We start from the raw sequence: 21,223 nt of genomic DNA, 5'->3' as shown, positions 1-21,223 counted from the left end.
TTGTCGCACAACAGCCTAGCCAACTGTCCCTCCATGTCTTTCCTTAAGGAAAGAAGAATTTGTGAGATTGTGCCTTTCTGGCACTCTGTTCCATCCTTGTGTTTACACCTTATGTCTCTCTGTCTGATCCCCAAAAGATGGTTTGCAGCCAAAGATGGGTAAGATATCTCACGGGAGATACAACCTAAGCCAGGCGGAACCGAGTGGGGACCCCCAATGAGCTGCCTTAGAAACATATGGGAAGGGGCCTTGCCTCCCCTTCCCCCTGCCTGGGAAAGTCTGTTACGGGCCCTGGCTTTTCCCTCGCACCTGTTTGTGAGAGAAGTCATGAGGAGAACAAAGATCAGTTCTCTCTACTTATCTCTATGGAGCTGTTACAATATGAGAGACCTGACCCTGAGAAGGTACAGACCTTAGGTAAGACATCATGGGACCTTGTGCTTCGGCTGTTTGAAGGATAAAATAATTGGCTTGGGATGTTTCTATAACGTGATAAGTGAGTCTCACAGACCGTGCCAAAAATACTGCTACTCCCTTGTATACTTATCAATAAAAGCCTCCAGTCGGCTTTATTCTGGGCTCCAGTCCTCTGAGACTGAGAGACCCCTGGCCTTCTGAGAGATTTAACAGCATTAAGTCTCTGTTTGTTTCTTAAAAACTTAACCCAAACCGCCCCTGCTCGCACCCTCACTGCCCGTGTTGCACGGGACACGACAGTGCAGTGACAAGCACTGGGGCTGGTGTCAAATGGTGGCAGGGGCGGGATTGGGGGGAGATTCTGTGCATGCTGGCACCTCCAGTAACTAAGGAAATATGCAGTCAAACCAGGCACGGTTTGACTGGGAACTATGTTCTAGGAACCATGTGTAAAAGTGCAAAGGATTATTATTAATAAAGTTTTCTGAAAGTAAAAGTTCTTATGAAAAGCAAGAAAGTGCCTCAAATCCATTCTTTGAAAGAAGTAGGGTACAAACTAGATATAAGAGGACGATAATGATCTCAGTTTCCTTAACAAGAAAAACCACTGGTCACCAGAATTATGCTCTTTATTCACCTTTCTTGTTTCAGAGTCACGGTGGTTTTGATCGTACAGAGAGCATTTCTGGCACCTGGTATCATGGAGCCAAGACACACATGGAACACGCTGAGCCCAGCATCTCCCTCTGAGTCCCGAAGGAGTGGCAGTTAAATTCCTCCAGAAAATCCAACCAGAGACGCAACGGGGAATACCAGTGAAATGAGAACCCCAAATCAAGGCTTGGCTTTAGGCTTGGGCTGTGACCCTTGGGACATCCAGGCAGGACCAAGCTTCAGCTGGAGAAAAGCTCACTGCCAGGAAATGCTGACTGATCTGGAAGCCGGCCAGCACGGAGAAGCCTCATTAGGGTGCACGTCCAACAGGTTTCGAGCTCTGAACCCCGAGGGACACAACACCTCCTCCCTGCAGGAGAACTCCCTCTAGCCTTGCCAAGTAGCTCCAGAAGGCCAAGGGGCTTGAACACCTTTGCCAGGCCTTGCGCTGGGTGCGGAGGGCAGAGAAGACTCACAGTCCTTATCTTTAGGGAATTCAGAATATGACAGAAAACGCATATATGTATAATAAGTCAGTGTGACTCAAGGTGCAAAGGACAGAGAGGACTCAGACAGACTTGGCCCTCAGAGTTCAGCGCCTAGCAGAGGCCTGGAGGGCACAGCACAGATGACCACAAGGAACCCTCGTAAGGGAAGGACCACAGGGAGGCTCAGCCTGCACTCCGGAAGGCAGAACGGGAAGGATGGCGCGACATCCAGGGCACACTGCAGCAGGGAAAACTCACGGCCTCCTGGAGAAGACAGAGCAGCCTTCACTGGCCCAAGGGGGAGCACTGAATCCCACCGTCCCAGGGAGGAGGCTGTGCAGCTTCAGAGGGCCTCTGTGGGTCCCTTGGGCTGCCCAACAGGCAGGGCGCAACGTCTGTTACCAGTGGCTCCAGCTGCATGATAGCCTGTGGATATCTGACGACTGGAGACCAGGAAAAAGACCCAAATAACAAGGGCCAAATGACAAAGGCCTGGGATTAATATCAGAAACCCAGGAGTAAGGAAGCAGGAGTTAGGGAGCACGAGCAGGACCAGCAGGTGGAGGGGGAGGCTAGTGGGAGGACCCTGCACTTCCAGCACTGGGCCACGTGTGCTGCACGGATCCATCCTAAGGGTCCAAGGACAGGGGACGGGCACCTGGGAGCAATGGACCACAGCCCCGTGGTCTGCTCTTCATGCCTCTGGCTTACAGACCCTCAGTCTGCTTTCCTCTTTTCCTCACAGCTGCTATCACCTGCCCCATCTTTTCCATGCTACCACCTGCGAGTGGCTGACAGGGCTGCCAGGATACCGGCACAGGGCTCTGCAGAGCGGGGCATACAGCGGGAGTGCCTACAGCTGTTTTGGTTGGTCACCTGGAACATGGACAAGCTGAGCCAGCTTCAAGTCACGGGGTTGGGTAGGAATTTATCTGCAGCCTACCCTGCTGCCCTGTGCAGCCCTATCTGGCCCCACACATTGCAGGGAACAGCCCCAGCCTGCGGTTATTTCTTCACAGCAACCACCACCTACACCATCTTTCCAGCCTAGGTCTCCTATTCATGCTCCTTTCTCTTCCTAAAGGTGCCAAGACTCCTATATGCTGTTCTTTTTCTTCACAGTTGCCATCACCCACTCTGTGCCTCTCTCTAACCCTCACTCTGGATTACGTCTGACCCCAGCCCTCTTTTCTTGCTATCCCTTTAATGTGCACACAGGCCCTTTGCCTATGAAGAGTTTCAGTGCTAGTCACTAAGCAGAAGCCAACATGAGGCGAAAAGGAAGAAAGGGGATAGCAATTTAGAGATAGGTGAGACATCTTAAGAGTACTGGTACCGGACATCTGCGGTCCACGCTAGCATGGGACTGAGGTCCCTTACCTGACTCCCTTCTTGGGTGGCCCCAAAGAAGCCCATGTTCTCATTCTCTCCACCACTGAGCCACGATTGTAGGACATAGCCATCCTCCTTAGTCCTATTTGGAGTCTGATGCTCAGGAAAGCTTTCCTGAACAAGAAGTTTCTACGACTCGGGCGGGGGCTGCCTTTTTAATCCTCTCCCCTTTCCCAGTTCCTCCCTCGCCACCAACTCTGCCCACCCTGAAACCCCCACCTCCCTCCATTTTCCAACTTGACAGAGGTCTTCTTTGACAGTGGGCTCCATATAAAGAAGTACAGATAAGTAATTATCATTTCACCCAACAACTGAAGGTCCTACGTGCCAGGCTAACTGCAAACACCCGTTAGTAGGCAATGACGAGCCACACATGATTTTCAACCAGGGATGGCCACAGAAAGCACCTTACATGATGCCCAGACACTCAAGAATACTTAGATAAGTGTAGGGATGAGTGAATGAATGAGCACATCTGAGCCCTGCGAAGATAACTGGCAAATGTATGAGCCGCTAAGGGAATTTTTAAAAGCTACCCTAAGACATGGGTGTAAGCCATACGCTGAAGCAGGTGAAGTTAATCTCTGCTTTCCTCCGACAGGACTTTTCTGTCATCTGACTGGTACAAATGCAACCCCTAGCCTCCTAGTCTATGTTCCACCACGAAGACTTGCTCTCTGGGGGCATTACCTAGTACCACATATATTTCACTGTTTATGGCATTATCCTCCTAAAATAGGAATAAGAAATCCTTCATGATAGAATTTCTCTCACAATCACAGGTTTTGGGGGGAACAGTTACAATAAGAACACCCAACCTGGTGTCATCTGGTTATCACCCAGCACTGGCAACGCTCTGCCCCAAATCTGTTTGAGCACCCCCACTTCACAAATAGCGATTTCAGTAGGTCCAAACCAACAGGCCCACGTCAGAGGTCTGGGATCCAGAGGCCTCCTCCTCCAGTAAAGGGAGTGGCTGGGCCAGAACAACAAATCTGGGGGAAGCCCAGCAGCCTGGCCAAGTCCTGGGTCCCCTGACCCCAGGCACAATGAAGCTGCCAGACGACAGTGATGCCAGAAGCGACTGTCACACCAACTTAGAGCCAAGGTCTACAGGCTATCCCACCAGCTGCATTTATTTCCTTGAATTTTCTCCCTCTTCTAGCCTCATACTGTGAGCTCCTTGAGGGCACAGGCTGCGGGAGGTTTTACTCAACACTTTCAAGTCCTAACCCATGTCCTTTTCCTATCAGGAAGCATCCCAATAAATGAACTTCAGGTTCATCTTTCCTACGAGTAGTGCCATCAGAAACAATAAGGACCACTAGCACTGAGCTCCCTAGGAAATAACGCTTCATTCAAAGCGCTTCATTGTCTCCCTAGGAAATAACACTTTCTAGCTGAGGAAGGGAAGGTTGCGCAGAGCTACAAAGCTGGAGAAGGTAGGTGGCCTCACAATTCTAGTGTTTTGCCCAATTCCTCTAGGACAGAGAGCCTGTAGAGCTCTGAGCATGATCAGAAGGGTGTGGGTGTTTCTGTTACTAAAAACTGAACAAACCATCGGCTCTTTCTTCCTGCCTTGACACCTGCTTGTACCCTCACACTTGCATGAGTGGTGAGGCATTTGAAGAGAGGAGTCCTATATGCAGCCAGGACTTGCTGACCACGGAGCACGCAGGCACTCTGCCTTTCCCTGGGATGGGAAGAAGAGAAATCACAGAACCAATCCTCTCATTTTACAGATGGAGACCCGAGGCCCAGAGATCGGGCCACATGTCCAAGGTCCCAAAGCAAGCCAGTGGCCGGCTGAGGATTGCATGCTGGTCTCCCAACTCGCACAGGTCAGTGTTATTGCCACTGCGGTAGCTATAGCAAAATTTTCATTTTGCTCTTTGGAGAGGTCAGAAAAAGGCCGGGAGCCTTGGGATTCCCTGTAGACTTCAGTGACCTCTGTTACTATAGTCTCCATTATCCTGCCTGCGGTTGCTTTCCATGGTTTCCCTTGTGTGGAAAGTCGGATCCTAAGCCAGTTCGTTTTGAATTGGCTCAGAGTTGCTACCAGGGCTGGGGCAGTCCCCTTGCACGTGGCTTAGGACCTCACGGTCCGTAAACAGGCGGAACGCAATCTGCTCACACTCCCGCTTGGTCCCACACTCAAACAAACACCCAAACAAGCCGTCCTCCAGAGCAGCCAAATCCGAGTAGCCACACGGCCCGCAGTGCAAGATCCAGGGGTGGGACCAGCAGGCAGCCTCCAGGGGGCTCCGGTTGAGGTAGATGCCTAGGTTGAGCCTCCGTTTCCTACTGGTTGGGTGTGAGTACAAGAGCCACGATTCCGACCATGTTCCAGCTTTCCGCTCTAGCCCCTGTGAGCTGCCCAGCAGAGGGCTCTGCTGAATGGTAGGCTCGTCTTTGCTGGTAAGGTCCTGGCACCCACGTGTGCTCTCCAGGGGCCGGAAACTCACCACACTGCCCTGACAGCCATGCGGGGGTTCACAGAGCTGTTGGCTCAGGGCCGGCCTCTGAAAGCATTCACCATGGTCAGTGCTGAGAGCTTCTGCCCGGCTCCTTTTTGGTGTCCGGGCACTACAATACAGCACAGGGTGGCCGGCCCTCCCGGTCACCTCTGCCACTTCGCATTCCACTGTCACCAGGGGCTTAATGAGCCTGCCATGGTGCCATGTGGCCCCTAGGTCATCACTGTAGATCATCAGGGAATGAGGCCTGGCTTTACATGGTAACCGGAAGCAAAAGAGCCGGTAACGGATGTAGTAGACATATGCAGGGATGACCAGCCGCCCCGACTGCAGCTGGATGCCATGACCCGGGCCCACAGCAAAAGTGGCCCAGTGTTTCATCTCTGGGCCGATCACCTCCTCGGTCACGTCCCTCACATCGCTCCAGGAAGAGCCAGAATCCTGACTACAGATGAAGCACAGGCGGGCAGCATTCCTGCCTGACAAAATCTGCTGACGCTCGGTGACATGGCCCCACACACAGATGAAGAATAGGTACACACGGCCAGTCGTCTGCTCCCACACAGGACAGGGGTTCATGGTCCGATGGCCAGGTAATACGGCTTCCATCAGTGGCTTCAGGGGTTCCCACTAGACAAGGGTAAGGAGAGAGAGCAGGAGTGAAAGTCTAATAGGAAGATGTGAGGCTCCTTAAAAGCATTAGATCTTTTCAGAGAAAAGAAAGAAATGGTATTGAAATCTATAAAATTGTGAAGGTCCAAGTAGTCACTGAATTCTCATGCTGGCCCCTCTGTCTGAAACACTCTTCCTTTGTCTAGATGCCCACTCATCCCTCAAAACCCAAGTCAAAAGTCACCTCCTTTATGAAGCCTTCCATGCAATTCCCTCCCCTCCTCTACCAAAGACAATCAGTGGATTCCTCTTTGCACAGACAGAAGAGTTATGGTACTTTATATAACATTATAATTTTTTTATGTGACTGGCTCCCTCCGTAAACTATGCCTCTTTTGAGGGTAGAAACCAAATTATTCTAATTTTGTATCTCCAGTGCCCAGCACATGATAGGAGTTAAATAAATCTTTTTTAAAAGAAAGAAAGTCCCCAAAGAAAGAAGAGAAGGAAGGAAGGAAGGAAAAAGAAAAAGCAAGAAACGCAAAGCAAGCCAAACGTGGAAGTTTTAGACAAATAAAGGGAAATTTGAGACATTTTTTTTTCCTTCCTCTCCTACCTTAGAGAGGCAATTCATAACAGCACCATTAAAAAGTCAAGCAGAGACAGAGACACCTTGTCCCAACTCTGCCTTCAACACAGCGCATGACCTTAGGCAAGTTACTTAATCTTCCTTTACTTCAGTTTCTTCATCAGTTAAATGGAGGATGGAATAACACACTCAGAGAGGAGTTGTTGCAAGGATAAAATGAATAACACCTAATCGGAAATATCAAAAAGAACCAAAAAAATGGCCCAATCTCCTTAATATCCTTTAAAAATATTAGAAATTAGTAAGAAAATTTCCAGAAACCCAACAGAAATGGGCAAAGAGCAAGATCAGACAACTCATAGAAAAAGCAAAAAAAAATGAATATATGTTCAACCTCACATATAACAGAGAAAAGTAAATTAAAATTAAACGGACACAGTATTTTTCATCTAACAAATTGGCAACATCATAAACTTTGACAATACTGTTTGCAAAAAATGTGAAGAAACAGACACTCTCATATATGAACTGGAGTACAAAACAGTTCAACACTTACGTAAGTCATATCAAAATTACACATGCATTTATCAGTTCCCAGCATGCCCAATTCTGGGAATTTATCCTAAGACACATCTGCTCATCAAATTAAGTATGTATGAGACTAATCACTGTGGCATTGCTTAAAACAGCAAAATACTGCAGAATAACCCAAATATTCATCAATAGGGGTCTGGTTAAATGAACATATAATGCAAGGGGTGAAAAAAGAAAAAGAAAAGCCTCTATATATTGATATGGAAAGATCTCCATGATATATTGTTAAATGAACAAAGCAAAATACAGAATACTGTACGCAATATGGTACCTTTTGCATAAGAAATTGGAGAAAAGGGACTTCCAATTACAACAAACTAGGTAATCTGAACCAACGCTTCCACTAAGAACTAGAGTAGATAGATAAAATATTAAAACAAAAACATCTGTTTGAAAGCACCAGAAAGAAAAGAGGCAATGAAGAATCAATACAATAACAGGCCAAAAACTGAGAGAAGTTCATTCAGAGAGGTTGGCCTAGTATTTCAAGTCCCTTTTCCCTTGGAGTATCTCTATAGCTCTCAGAGGTAACAAAGGCTAACAAGTTGAGCAATTCATCTGACTGACTTACGGGGCTAGGAAAACAAAAAACAGAGACCCCAGGCTTTGAGTTGGGACCTTAAAAGGTTAAATCCCAGGAGTAAGGGTGAAACTGACGTACATCAGCTCTCACAACCACCACTCTAGAAAACTGGCTGGCATTATCTACTAAAGTAGAACATCAACATACCTTATCATCCAGTAATTCCATTTCTAGGTAGAAAAACAACAAAAATACATGCACACAGTACTGAAAAATACATACAAGAATATCCAGAGCAGCATTGTCTATTATACACATAACAGCTAACCCAAATATGCAACAACAATAGAATGGATCAATTAATTGTTGTACATTCATACAATGGAATATTATGCAACAATGAAAAGGAACAAATCACAGCTGTCACAACAATCTGGATAAACCCCAAGAATATAACATTGAACAAAAGGAGCCAAACATGAAGCATACATAGATTAAAAACAAGCAAAACTAAACTCAAGAGCTATAAATCAGGATAGTAATTACCTTTGGGAAGGAGTGAGGGGACATAAGAGAAGCTTCGAGGTGCTGGCACTATTCTATTTCTTGAGCAGAGTGGTGAGTCCACAAGTGTTGGCTCTGTCAATTCACAGAGCTGACATTTGTTTTGTGCATTTGACTTTTATGTTACGCTTTGTTTTCTGTATATGTATTATCATCTCACATTAAAAAGTGTTTTAAAAGGGAATAAGGATATATACTTGTATTTCTTTGTTTCTGTATGAAGCAGCACTAGAAGGAGCCATAAGAAACAACAGTGCCTGCCTATGGAACATAGAGGACTGGGAATGAGATGTATACCTTTTTTATACTGTTTTTATTTATTAGACATATGATTGTATTAGCTATCCAAAACAAGAAATAAGATTAAAAAATGTAATCCCTACATGAATGGACAAAACATATTATTAAGCAAAGTTCAGATCACAGAACCTCAGACTCCTAAGGCCATACTGCTAACTCCCATCCTACAGGATTCTACTCTAAGTCTTCAAGTTAAAGGTCATCCGATCTCTCCTTGAACTACTCTAAGGACAGGGAGCTCACTATCTGTGGGGCAGCCCATTCTATACCAGGGGGCCTTGTGCCCTGTAAACACTTCACACCTATGTGCCAAAGTCAATGTCATGACTGGATAGAAGCCGCCTTCCTCCACAAGCACTCTCCCCGATTGCTGATGGGAGACAGCATCCTAAATCTTCCCGAATGGCACTGTTCCTCTCTGGAAACTCTGTGCCTGAGAAGTTCACATTGTTGTCTGACTGCATTCTAAGCCCCTGGAGGCAGGATCTCAGTTCCCTGTGACTCTCAGGGAATCAAGACCCAGAGATGAGCAGTGAGAGGGGGCAGCCAGGCCTGCCTCAAGGAGATGGAAGGCACCCACAGAGCCGACTCTAGAGCCGCACAGATACCATCAGAGAGAGGAGGTAAAGCATTGCGAATAAGGAAAACAAAAGATCATTTTTGGATGTGGAGATCCCAGGGAGAAATCATCTTTGATTCTGCTCCCCTTTGACCCACCCACTCTGAAAATCAGCTTAAGTGCCATGCCCCACACAATAGCTTCTCTGCTCTCGAAAGGCATTAGAACTCCTTCTTCCAAGGAAACACCCCACTCTGAGTGGACCTGCCTTGTGCCACTTTGTGGATTCTGTGTGGGAGTTTTGGACCGTTACATCTGTGCACAGCTCTGCTCTCTCTGTAATTCAGTCGTGCAAACTCCTCCCAAACGGAGGCCAGAGTCTATCAACTTTTGTGTCACCTCCCTCTACAACGTCCCCTGACTTAAGGCCTGGTACACAGCAAGTGCTCGATAAATGTTAAAGAAAGAAGAAAGGAAAAGAGCAAAGAAGAGAGAAGGGAGAGAGGAATGGAAGAGAGAGGGAGGAAGAAAGGAGGGACGGAGGGAAGGAGGGGGAGGATGGGAGGAGTGAAGAATGGTTACGGAAATGCTCTCAGGTGGAAACAATACTCAGCCCCTCCAGTATGTGTCTCCTCTTCCTCCCATGGGGAGCGGATTTAATTTTCTACTGGGGATAGAGCCCACGTCTGCTCAGCATCCTATGTAGAAACCAACACTTTAGGGATAGCACTGGATGTGTTTCTGATGAGAAGTAGCAGCTACAAACCCATGTGGATGATTAAGAGTGCTTAGATCAACAGCCTTGAGCAGGATCCAGTAAGATACAAGAAATCCACCAGCACTGCTACTTTCTTTAGGAACAAGCTGGGGGGAAAATTGTTGGGCAGGCTAGTCATTGGAAAGTCAGAAGGTCAGCCATCCTTACTTGTCTGAGAGGAAAAAATGATTTGGGCCAGATATGTCTAATATAAAGTTGACGTGAAGCTGGAAGAAACAGTCAACTAAAGATGAAAGCATTAGAATCTAAACGACCTCAACCAACTGGAGCAAAAGTATATAAATAAGCGGAGGCTTGACAGAGATAAAACAAATCCTGGGCTTAAAAATCTGGAGAAACGAGTAAAGAACAACAAATATAATGGCCAATAAACACACGAAAAGATACTCGACATTGTCAATAATTATGGAAGTGCAAATCAAAACCACAATGACATATCACCTCATACTCATTCGGATGGCTACTATCAAAAAAACAAAAACAAAATAAGTGTTGGTGAGAATGTGGAGAAACTGGAATCCTTGTGCACTGTTAGTGGGCATACAAAATGGTACAGTCACTGTGTGAAAAAGTATAGAGGTTCCTCAAAAATTAAAAATAGAATTACCATATGATCCAGCAATTCCACTTCTAGGTATATATCCAAAGAATTGAAAGCAAGGTCTCCAACAGATATTTTCACACCATGTTCATAGCAACATTATTCAAAATAGCCAAAAGGTGGGAGCAACCCAAGTATCCATCAACAGATGAATAAACAAAATGGATAAACTGATGAATGGATAACATACAATGGAATATTATTCAGCCTTAAGAAAAGAAAGAACTCCTGTCATTTGCTACAACATGGATGAACTTTGAGGACATTAGGCTAAGTGAAATAAGCTAATCACAAAAAAACAAATACTGAGTAAGGTACCCAAAGTAATCACACTCATCGAAACAAGTTACTGGACTGATGAAAGAGGAAATGAGTTGTTCAATGTGTGTCGAGTTTCAGTCATACACGATGAAAAAATTCAAAAGATCCATTGCACAACAATGTACAAATGGTTAATAATACTGTAATGTATATTTGATTACGATGGAAACTTTTGTTAGGTGTATTTCACCACAATTAAAAGTTTTAAAAAGAAAAGAACAAATGTGAAAAAGACCTGGAGGTTTCAGCCGGCCATCTATTTTATATAAGCCAACTGTGTTATGCAGCGACCAAAAAAGTAAAGGTTACTTTACCTTAGGCTGAGTGAAAGATGGGAGAGCTACCTCATTGCTGGGGTGGTTGGATCCTTAGAGTCCCAAGTTCAATGCTGAGTACCATCCTTTGAAAAAGGACACTGGCATCTCAGATCAGATCCCAATGACACTAATCCCAGTTTTCAAGGGCCCAGAAAACGAATTAAGACTGTGGCCTAAGAAGCTACTAAAAGAACTGAAGTTGTTGTTGAGTTCCAAAAATAGAACACCACTTTCAGGTACATCCAAAAGCAGGGACTTTATTATGTATAGACTGACTACCCCAGAAGACTGGTGGGTAATTATAGAGGAATATAGATAGTCTCATTCCAAAAAGAAGTTAAAGTTAACAGTCGCCACAGGATTAAGTCCCTCATTTGAGTTGTGTAAGCAGACCATTTACAGAAAATGACTAATGTTGAGTTCCTAGTTCCTATTATATAATTACTATTATTAATTACATTTTGCAAATGATGAAACACAGAAGAGCCAAGTAACCAGGGTCACACACAACCAATAAATGGCAGGTCTCACCTGACTTCAAAGCCATGCTCTTAACCACCAAGCTATTAGTAGCTACCGATGAAATACAGACTTCTATACTGGGAAAGAAGTTGGGCTGATGATTCTTCCCATTTCAAGGTTCTAAATTAAGTAAATCAGAGAATAAAAGTGAATAAAGAAAGAATGAGTTAAAGGAGACCCATTGGTGAATGCGTGTGACCGCTGGGTGGTGAGGACAGACAATAGCTACAGCCTGATAAAAAATGCTTACCAGCTCGGCTGTCTGTGATAAGAAAAAGCAGGGTACCATGACCACAGGCGATGCCTGCCCTGGAAGACATTAAAGAGCTAGATCTCCAAGTTGGGCTCCAATTGGGGCTGCAGGGCTGGGCCTCTTCGGAGGCCAGGGATAAAGCAGAAGTTTGGTCCGGGGAAGCCATGAGAAGCCTCAGGACAAGCTAAGGTGAAAGAGCAGGAAATCCCCTACAACTTCCCCACGTCATCCAAAGCAAAGACGGGTTGCTGGCAAGACCCACCTTCAGCAGAATAGCATTTGCACTGTACCAGCAAAACAAGGCATCCCTACGATCATGAAGTTTTAATGGTGAGATTTCTGTAGGCAGAAAAGTACAGGTTAGGGGGATTCAAGTACCTACTATAAAGATACACATATTAATCTTTGTTTACAAAAGACTCTCAAATCCCTTCTCAATTGATCCTCACTTCAGCCAGTTCTGGGAGAGAAAAGAAGGCAACAGTAAGAAAAATGGGAACTGAAAACAACCCTGGTAGCTCACAGGCCCAAGGGCAGCAACCATTCTTACCCCCATGAAAAATGCAGTAAAAACGTGCAACTTAGGCACAAGGGCGCCAAGCCCAGCTCTGCCTCTTACTGGGTGTGTGCCCATGGCAAGTCACTTCCCGTCTCCTCCTGTAAAATGGGGATAATATGTACCTCACATAAAGCAGGAGGTGGGAAGAGGAGGAGGAGCAGCAGGAGAATGGCGTTGTTACCCTGCACCCCCAACCCATCATCTGCTAGTTGTGGTCTTGAATAAGCTACCTACCTCTTGGAGCACCAGGATTCCTCGTTAGCGACCCTGGACTAACAATGCTTGCTTCCCTGGGTGACTCACAAAGATAAAAGAGAATGAATGAAAAGTACACCACGGAGGCCTCTGGAGTCAGAAGCCAAGTTTGAGGCCTAATTCTACTGCTTTATTATAGCTGTGCGATCTTGAGCAAGTGGGGAGCTCTCTGAGCCTGTCTCCTCATCTGTAAAACGTGACTGACAACAGTTCCTATGCCACAGAGTAGCTGTGCGGATCAATGTGGCCCTGGCACACAGCTGGTACTCAGCGAGAGCCACTGCTTTTATTGTCTCCTCAGCCCCCACACAGGGCTTTTCCTGCGCTGATAGGGAAAGGCGCAGATTCTGAGTGCGCCGAGCAAGTGTGGAGAGAAACTGAGAGGCAGGCGCAGCGTTGGGATGAGGAGTCACCTGTACAGAGTGCCCAGTCCTCAAGCCTCGCCTCAGCACCAGGTGGAGAGCATCCTCATCCCGGCTCGTGGAGCGCTTCTCCGCAAAGGCCAGGAGGGTGTGCGTGGGGGGCACATAGAGCAGGGCTGGGATCCGGTAGGTGACCCCTCTCCGGTCTTCCTGCTGGAACAGAGGGCTGTTGAAGGAGCACGATGTCACTTCTTCCATGACCTCTGCAAGGATAGGAGGCAGCTAAACGGGGGTCCATACCCAAATGCTGGCATGTATACAAGTTCTGCTCTATCAGTCCATTTCAGGAGATCACCATTTGAGATGGACTCAAATGCTTTTCTTCTTTCCCCATATACAAAAGTAACATGGTCTCAACAGCACAAAGCAGGTAATACACATTCTCATTTAACAAATCTACCCTCCAGACTCTGTGGGACTCTTCCGCAGCCTGTGTTCAAGTGTCTCTCCAGAGTCTGCATATGCTTCTGCCAAGTATCCAGGGGTATTCCCAGCCCGGACGGCCTCTAATGTCAATTCCTTGGCTTGGAGTTTTTAGACCATTCAGGTAATACAAATATAAACCCAAATCTATATGAGGTTAAGAACTCTCTAGGGAAACTTTCCCCCTCCACTGCAGCCAAGGATAAAAGGCAATCTTCTTTGTCATGTCTGTCAACAGTGAGGCTTTTTTCCCCCTAATCCATCCTATCGGAACGTGTAGATTTTCAAGGGACGTGGCTTCATGCGGGAATCTCAGTTCTAACCTGAGTCTAACCCATGCAGGCCCATAGTTTCATTCACTGTAACAGCTGGTCTATTAAAGCCCAAACTTCTAGGTAAGTAAGACCAGCAAACACCTCTGGTCAAGTTAAGGAGCTAACTATTCTGGTTTTCAGTTCACTCTTGGTTTTTAGGCTTCTGGGGATTTCTCTTACTTTCTTGCAAATTCAGCTTAAAGGTCTTTGTTATATTTTATTCACCATTTTACACGTTAGATCACCTACCATAGCGCTAAAAATGGAAGTCTCTAGGTACGTTTCTCAAAGAAATTCAGGTATTCTACTTCTAAGAGGACAAAAAAAAGAATCAAGCCAACCAGACAGAACCAGGCTTAAAATTGTTTTTTTTTCCCCTCTTACCACCTGTCATCCAAGCCCTATCCTGCAAATCATTTGTAAAAATTATCAGGCTGTAAGAACGAGGCCTGTGAGGCCACATTCATTGTTTTAGTTAATATTTCTGAGCACCTGGTCCAAGTCAGGCCATCACATAGGTGCTGAGGAGCCAGAAACCAGAGGTCCCTGCCCTCAAGAAACCCACATCCAAGTAAGGGAAACAGACACACACGGACAGTACAACACCATATAATAAGTGCGACTTCGAGGTGAACATGAGAACATGTAGAACAGAAAAGGGCCACTTCCATATCAAGGCAGCAGAGGATTTTTGGAGGGGTAATAACTGAGTCAGGTGAGCTCCTGTCTCGTGTCCTGTACTCTGTGCCTGGAGCAGTCTTCTTTCAGACAGACACAGTCCTCACTCCCTCACATCCTTCGGCTCCGTTCAAATGTCACCCCACCAGCAAGGCCTTCTGACAACTGCCCTGTGCTCCTAAGCCCCTTTCCCTGCTCTATTCCCAATGCCACTTATCATCCATACGTTGTATTTGTTTAATATACATTACAGAGTAGACACTCTGTACAGGGCAGGGATACGTCTGTCTTACTCTCTGCTACACCTTTACACCTAGAACCATGCCTGCTAATTGACAGGCACTCAACTAGTATTTATTAAATGACTGAATGAATGGGTGAGCTGGATCTTAAAGGATAAATGGTGGGTAAGCCAATTGAAGGGTGAAAAGAAGACGGGCAGAGAGAGTGGATGTGAAAAGCCTACAGGCGACAGAAAACAGAGTGAGCTGTGGGGACACTCTCAGTAGTCCAGTAGGACTAGCATGGAGCCAAAAGCTGTGCGCAGAGATGGGACTGAAGGGGTCAACAGAGTCCAGGTCCTGGGAGGCTTTGATACCTTATTAAGGTGCTTGTCCCACAGATAGGGAGTCACTCAAGAGTTTCTGGCAGAGGAATGGCATGATCAAGTATGCATTTTAGACCAAGCTCTCAGGTAGCGTTGTGGGCGGTGAACTGAAGGGGAAAGTTACTCTGATTTTGGCCAGATCCTCTCAGTGTCAATCAAGACAAACTTTCATTGATAGCATGTGAATGATTCATTTCGTTACTATTTTAACTTAAAGAGAGAACCATGGCTCACTCGCAGGAGGGGTGTGCGGAGGTGGTCTCCTGAGTCCAGAAGAAACGCCTCCCCTCACTCCAATTCTGGGCTCTCAATAGCAGAATTGAAAGTCAAGGATGAACTGCGTTTTTTGTCTTCCTCAAGTCCTTTGACAACATTTTATTCAGCACCCTATATATAGGGTAAGGCTTGGGGCTGTCAAAAAATGTCTTTTTAAATTAAATTTACTGGGGTGACATTGGCCAATATAAGTTTCAAGTGTACAATTCTATAATACATCATCTGTATACTGTATTGTGTGCTCACCACCCAAAGTCTAGGCTTCTTCCATCTGAACAGACTGTCACGCAATACTAGAGCTTCTCTCTCTCGCCCCAGTTCAGGCTCTCCTGCCAGGGAGAGTCTGGCTTTCTTTTAAGTAAAGATCTGTCCCTGAGCCAACCTGGTATAAGGGTTAAGAACATAGGATTTGACATCACGACCAAGTGGGGTTCATTCCCGGGGCACAAGGATGGTTCAACATTCGCAAATCCATCAATGTGATACATTACATAAACAAAATAAAGGACAAAAATCATATGATTCTATCAATTGATGCAGAAAAAGCATTTGATAAGATACAACATCCATTTATGATTAAAAGACTTACTAAAATTGGTATAGAAGGAAAATACCTCAACATAATAAAGGCCATATACGACAAGCCCTCAGCTAATCTCATAATTAATGGTGAAAAGCTGAAGCCCTTTGCTCTACGTTCAGGAACACGACAAGGTTGTCCCCTATCACCTCTGCTTTTCAACATAGTGTTGGAAGTCCTCGCCAGAGCTATCAGGCAAGAGAAAGAAATAAAAGGCATCCAAATCGGGAATGAAGAAGTTAAATTGTCACTCTTTGCAGATGACATGATGCTATATATAGAAAACCCTAAAGACTCTACCAAAAAGCTATTAGAAACAATCAATGAATACAGTAAAGTTGCTGGCTACAAAATCAACGTACAAAAGTCCATTGCTTTCCTATATACCAACAATGAAATCTCAGAAAAAGAGATAGAAAAAACAATTCCTTTTGCAATTGCAGCAAAAAGAATAAAATACCTAGGAATAAACTTAACCAAGGATGTGAAGGATTTATATGCTGAAAACTATAAGACATTTTTGAAAGAAATTGAAGAAGACACAAAGAAATGGAAAGACATTCCGTGCTCATGGATTGGAAGAATCAATATAGTTAAAATGGCCATATTACCCAAAGCCATATACAGATTTAATGCAATCCCCATTAAAATCCCAATGGCATTTTTTAAAGAAATAGAACAAAAAATCATCAGATTTGTTTGGAACCACAAAAGACCCCGAATAGCCAAAGCAATATTTAAAAAAAAGAACAATACTGAAAAATCACACTCCCTGATTTTTCCTTGTACTACAGGGCTACAATAATCAAAACAGCTTGGTATTGGCGGAAAAACAGACACATAGACCAATGGAATAGAATTGAGAACCCAGAAATAAAACCACATAAATATGGACAGATAATTTTTGATAAAGAAGCTAAAAACATACAATGGAGGAAAGACAGCCTCTTCAATAAATGGAGCTGGCAGAATTGGATAGCTACGTGCAAAAGAATGAAACTGGACTGCTATCTGTCACCATGTACCAAAATTAATTCAAAATGGATCAAAGACTTAAGCATAAGACCTGACACAATAAACTGCATTGAAGAAAACATAGGTACTAAACTTATGGACCTTGGGTTCAAAGAGCATTTTATGAATTTGACTCCAAAGGCAATGGAAGTAAAAACTAAAATAAACGAATGGGATTATATGAAACTGAAAAGCTTCTGCACAGCAAAAGAAACTATTGACAAAATAATGAGGCAACCAACTGAATGGGAGAAGATTTTCGCAAACAGTTCCTCTGATAAGGGGCTAATATCCAAAATATACAAGGAACTCATGAAACTCAACAACAAAAAAACAAACAACCCAATTGAAAAATGGACAGAGGACCTGAACAGACATTTCTCCAAAGAGGATATACAAATGGCAAATAGACATATGAAAAAATGCTCAACATCGCTAATCATCAGAGAAATGCAAATGAAAACCACAATGAGATATCACCTCACCCCAGTCAGAATGGCTTTCATCAATAAGACAAATAGTAACAAGCGTTGGAGAGGCTGTGGAGAAAAAGGAACCCTCATACACTGTTGGTGGGAATGCAGACTGGTGCAGCCGTTATGGAAGGCAGTGTGGAGGTTCCTCAAGAAATTACGAATAGAATTACCATATGACCCAGCAATCCCTCTCCTGGGTATCTACCCAAAAAATCTGAAAGCATTTCTCTATAGAGACACGTGTACTCCAATGTTCATTGCAGCTTTGTTTACGGTGGCCAAGACATGGAAACAACCAAAATGTCCTTCGATAGATGAATGGATAAAGAAGTTGTGGTACATATACACAATGGAATACTATTCGGCGTTAAGGAAAGATGATATAGGAGCATTTGTGACAACATGGATGGATCTTGAGAGTATAATGCTAAGTGAAATAAGTCAGACAGAAAAAGCAGAGAACCCTATGATTTCACTGATATGTGGTATATAAACCAAAAAGAACAAGACAAACAAATGAGAAACAAAAACTCATAGACACAGACAATAATTTAGTGGTTACCAGAGGGTAAGGGGGTGGGGGGTGGGTGATGAGGGTAAAGGGGATCAAATATATGGTGATGGAAGGAGAACTGACTCTGGGTGGTGAACACACAATGGGATTTATAGACGATGTAATACAGAATTGTACACCTGAAGTCTATGTAAATTTACTAACAATTGTCACCCCAATAAATTTAATTAAAAAAAAATTATAAATTCCAAAAAAAAAAAAAGAGAACATAGGATTTGAACCAGCCCAGGACTATATGACCTTGGGCATGTTATTTACCCTCTCTATGCTTCAGAATCCTCATTTATAAAATTCAGTAGCGTAGTTGAGAGAATTAAGTTAAAAAGTTTAAATGGCTGTTACAGGGCTCATGACATAGTATGAGCTCAATATATGACAGTTATTATTTTTAGATTATCAATCACTTCATATTCTAGTTTTATTCCTGGAAATCTGTAGACGATGATGATGATGGTGACCACAATTACAACCCTCCTTCTTAAAAGCATTTAAATCCCTCTCTGGTGTCTCTGGGAGAGATCGTATTTTAAACTCTTATAAGCTACCACTTTAATTATGGCTTAACACCAAAATAATCATCAGCCAACATGTGGTTAGTTGATATCAAAACAAGAATTCTCTGGGTGATAAGAATGGAGCACTGGATAGGCATGGAGTGGGAAGGAAGGGACTAGGAAAAAGGAAAGGGAGAGGAAGTGCGGAGAGCACCAAAGGAGACGTACAACTGGTCATGTGGGACGAGACTGATGTCCCTGCTGTTTTTTTATTGTGTAACTTTGTGCTTTACTGTGCGACTTAATCTCTCTAGGTCTTGGATGCCCTGCTTTGTAAAATGTGGATAATAATATCATAATACCTACCTAAGATGTTCAGTATGAAAAACCATTAGGAAGTGCTTTAGAAAGTTTAAAGCACTGTAAGTAACAGTCTTTATTATAAATGTTGATGTCTTCACAATTTCACTTATGGCTTTACTATCACTATAACAATTAGAGTCACTATCATTAGTTTTTATTATGATTATGCTGATCATGTTGAAGACAGTGGTAACATAGATGGTGGCTTCGGCACCCCCACCCAGACTATTCACACAAACCCTATGCTGGGGTCTAGAGACAGAGCAGAGCTAGATACAGTTCTGTCTTGGAGTTGTTCGTTTCAGCAGAGAACTCATAGTATTATTAATTGCCGTTTCATATAATTACCTTTCAATCACCCTGCCCTCACTATACTGGGAGAGAGTACAGTGTAGCATGAACTTTTAAGTTTGACTTGGCTTTGACACTTAGTAGTAGATCACTTTACCTCTGAGCCTATTTCCCCATTTGCAATAAGGATAATACTATTTCTCAGGTTATAAGAACAATGTAATTCCACAGGCTCCAATTAATCTGGTGCAGCAGGCAGCCTCCAGTGAACCCCAGGAGATCTCCCTATCTCATGCATTCACTCTTAACAGCTAGTATGTAAGGCTTTTGGAGACCCTGTGTTTCAAAACCTTCTTATGGTACAGGTGGGAAAACTCGAAAACTCAGGCCCAAAGAGAGGAATAAACTTATATAAGGCCACTCAATGAGTGGCTATTGACTCATTGACTCACAGGATCAATGAGTCAATAGCAAAATCTGGAGCATGATTCGGGTCTCCTAAGTTCCAACTCAGGGCTCTCTGTAGCCCACAGACCCCTCTCTAGTAGGAAGAAAGGTTTTTACAGTCTCGGTTCCCTTTCATCTTTAAAATGCTAATTCAAAGATTTAAGTCTGGCTTCAGTGCAAGGAAAACAAAAATAGAACTTGGCCAAGAATATTCTCTGGTTATATCTGAGATGCTAACCGACTGGGGGTGGCTGATTCAATATTCCCCCAAGAACGGATTTCCTAAGCTCAGGTGGCGCTGCTGAACCTGTCCCCACAGTCACAGTGCCCCACTTTTCGGGGGCTCTCCAGTCTCCCAGCCCCTCTCACCTGCGCAGAACCCCGGCTCCTCCGTCTTTCTCCGGGCACAGCTGGGCGCGGGGCAGGCCCTCAGGTCTCAGACTCCAAAGCCTAGGAGAATGAGCACGGCTGGGGAAACGGAGGCAGGAAAGAGACACTGCGGACACAGGCACAGACCACGCAAAGTGAAGAAACGGCGACAGAAACACGGAGAAAACTGGACGGGGACAGACCTGGGACGCGAGGGGAACAGACCTGGGACCGGCGGGGACGCGCGTTGGCCACAGCCCCGCGGCAGTTGGAGCCGGCGGTTGGCTGAGACGCGGAGTTAGCCCCGCCCCCTGGCTGGCTGGCGAAGCCGAAGCCCCGCCCCCTTGCCGGCCAGCCTCGGATGTCCCACTTCTTCTCTCCAGCCCCGTCCAGTCCCCACCGGGCCTGTCTTCCTTTTCGACCACAACCCGCTCCAGCCCAGGCTTAAATTCGGTTCAAGTTTTGGGCCTACCACGGCTCCCAACGGCCGCGCAGCAGCCTGGCTCCGCCCCCACTCTGCCATTTCTGCCCCCTCCACGCCTTCTTTAGTCCCCTATCGCCACGCTCTATATCTATTGGTTGCCGGTCTGTTGGCAGGTATCACCCCCTAAAACTTCCCTGGGCAGCCTGAGAGTCAAGCAAAGGTTCCGGGCTTCAGAGGGGACTTCACAAAAAGGACCAGAGAGCCAGAGTATTGGGCCATCCCTACTAAAAATATATATATTACATATATTATATATTATGTTATATAATATATATATATATATGTTATATGTGTGTGCATGCGTACATAAAGAAAATAATAGTATTAGGTTATAACACACTGAATAAAATAAAACCCTATTAAGTCCATATCTATATAAATAATTGAATAAATGGGTAAGAAAGGACAGCTTTTCCTATGGAATTCCAACTAATAAATGTAGACTTGTGTGCACACTTTTTGAACACAATATGGTTTATGCTGAACCCGTTTTCTGTTTTGGAGTCTGGAATGTTGGTACATGCTAAGCAGAGGGTGCCCACATGACCAGCTCCCAATAAAAACGGTGGGTGCTGAGTCTCTAATGGGTTCCCTAGGCAGAAACATGGCACATGTTGCATTTTCATTGCTGGGGGA

The 21,223-nt window shown here is 44.8% G+C and overlaps 1 protein-coding gene across 1 annotated transcript; it reads right to left on the bottom strand.

Moving 5' to 3' along the window:
• Nucleotides 1-1,029: 1,029 nt before the first annotated feature.
• NEU3 (neuraminidase 3) lies at nt 1,030-20,227 on the bottom strand. Its single transcript, XM_081061881.1, has 3 exons — nt 20,104-20,227; nt 13,189-13,400; nt 1,030-6,058 (listed from the first exon to the last, which is right to left on the bottom strand). Exons 2-3 carry the CDS (start codon nt 13,393-13,395, stop codon nt 4,973-4,975), a joined length of 1,293 nt encoding a protein of 430 aa, XP_080918007.1. The 5' UTR covers nt 13,396-13,400; nt 20,104-20,227; the 3' UTR covers nt 1,030-4,972.
• Nucleotides 20,228-21,223: the final 996 nt, after the last annotated feature.

This window comes from Rhinolophus hipposideros (assembly GCF_964194185.1).
Source record: "Rhinolophus hipposideros genome assembly, chromosome: 10".
NCBI classification, from domain to species: domain Eukaryota; kingdom Metazoa; phylum Chordata; class Mammalia; order Chiroptera; family Rhinolophidae; genus Rhinolophus; species Rhinolophus hipposideros.
The sequence above is the reverse complement of the archived record's forward strand: the minus strand, read 5'-3'. Positions and strand labels throughout refer to the sequence as shown.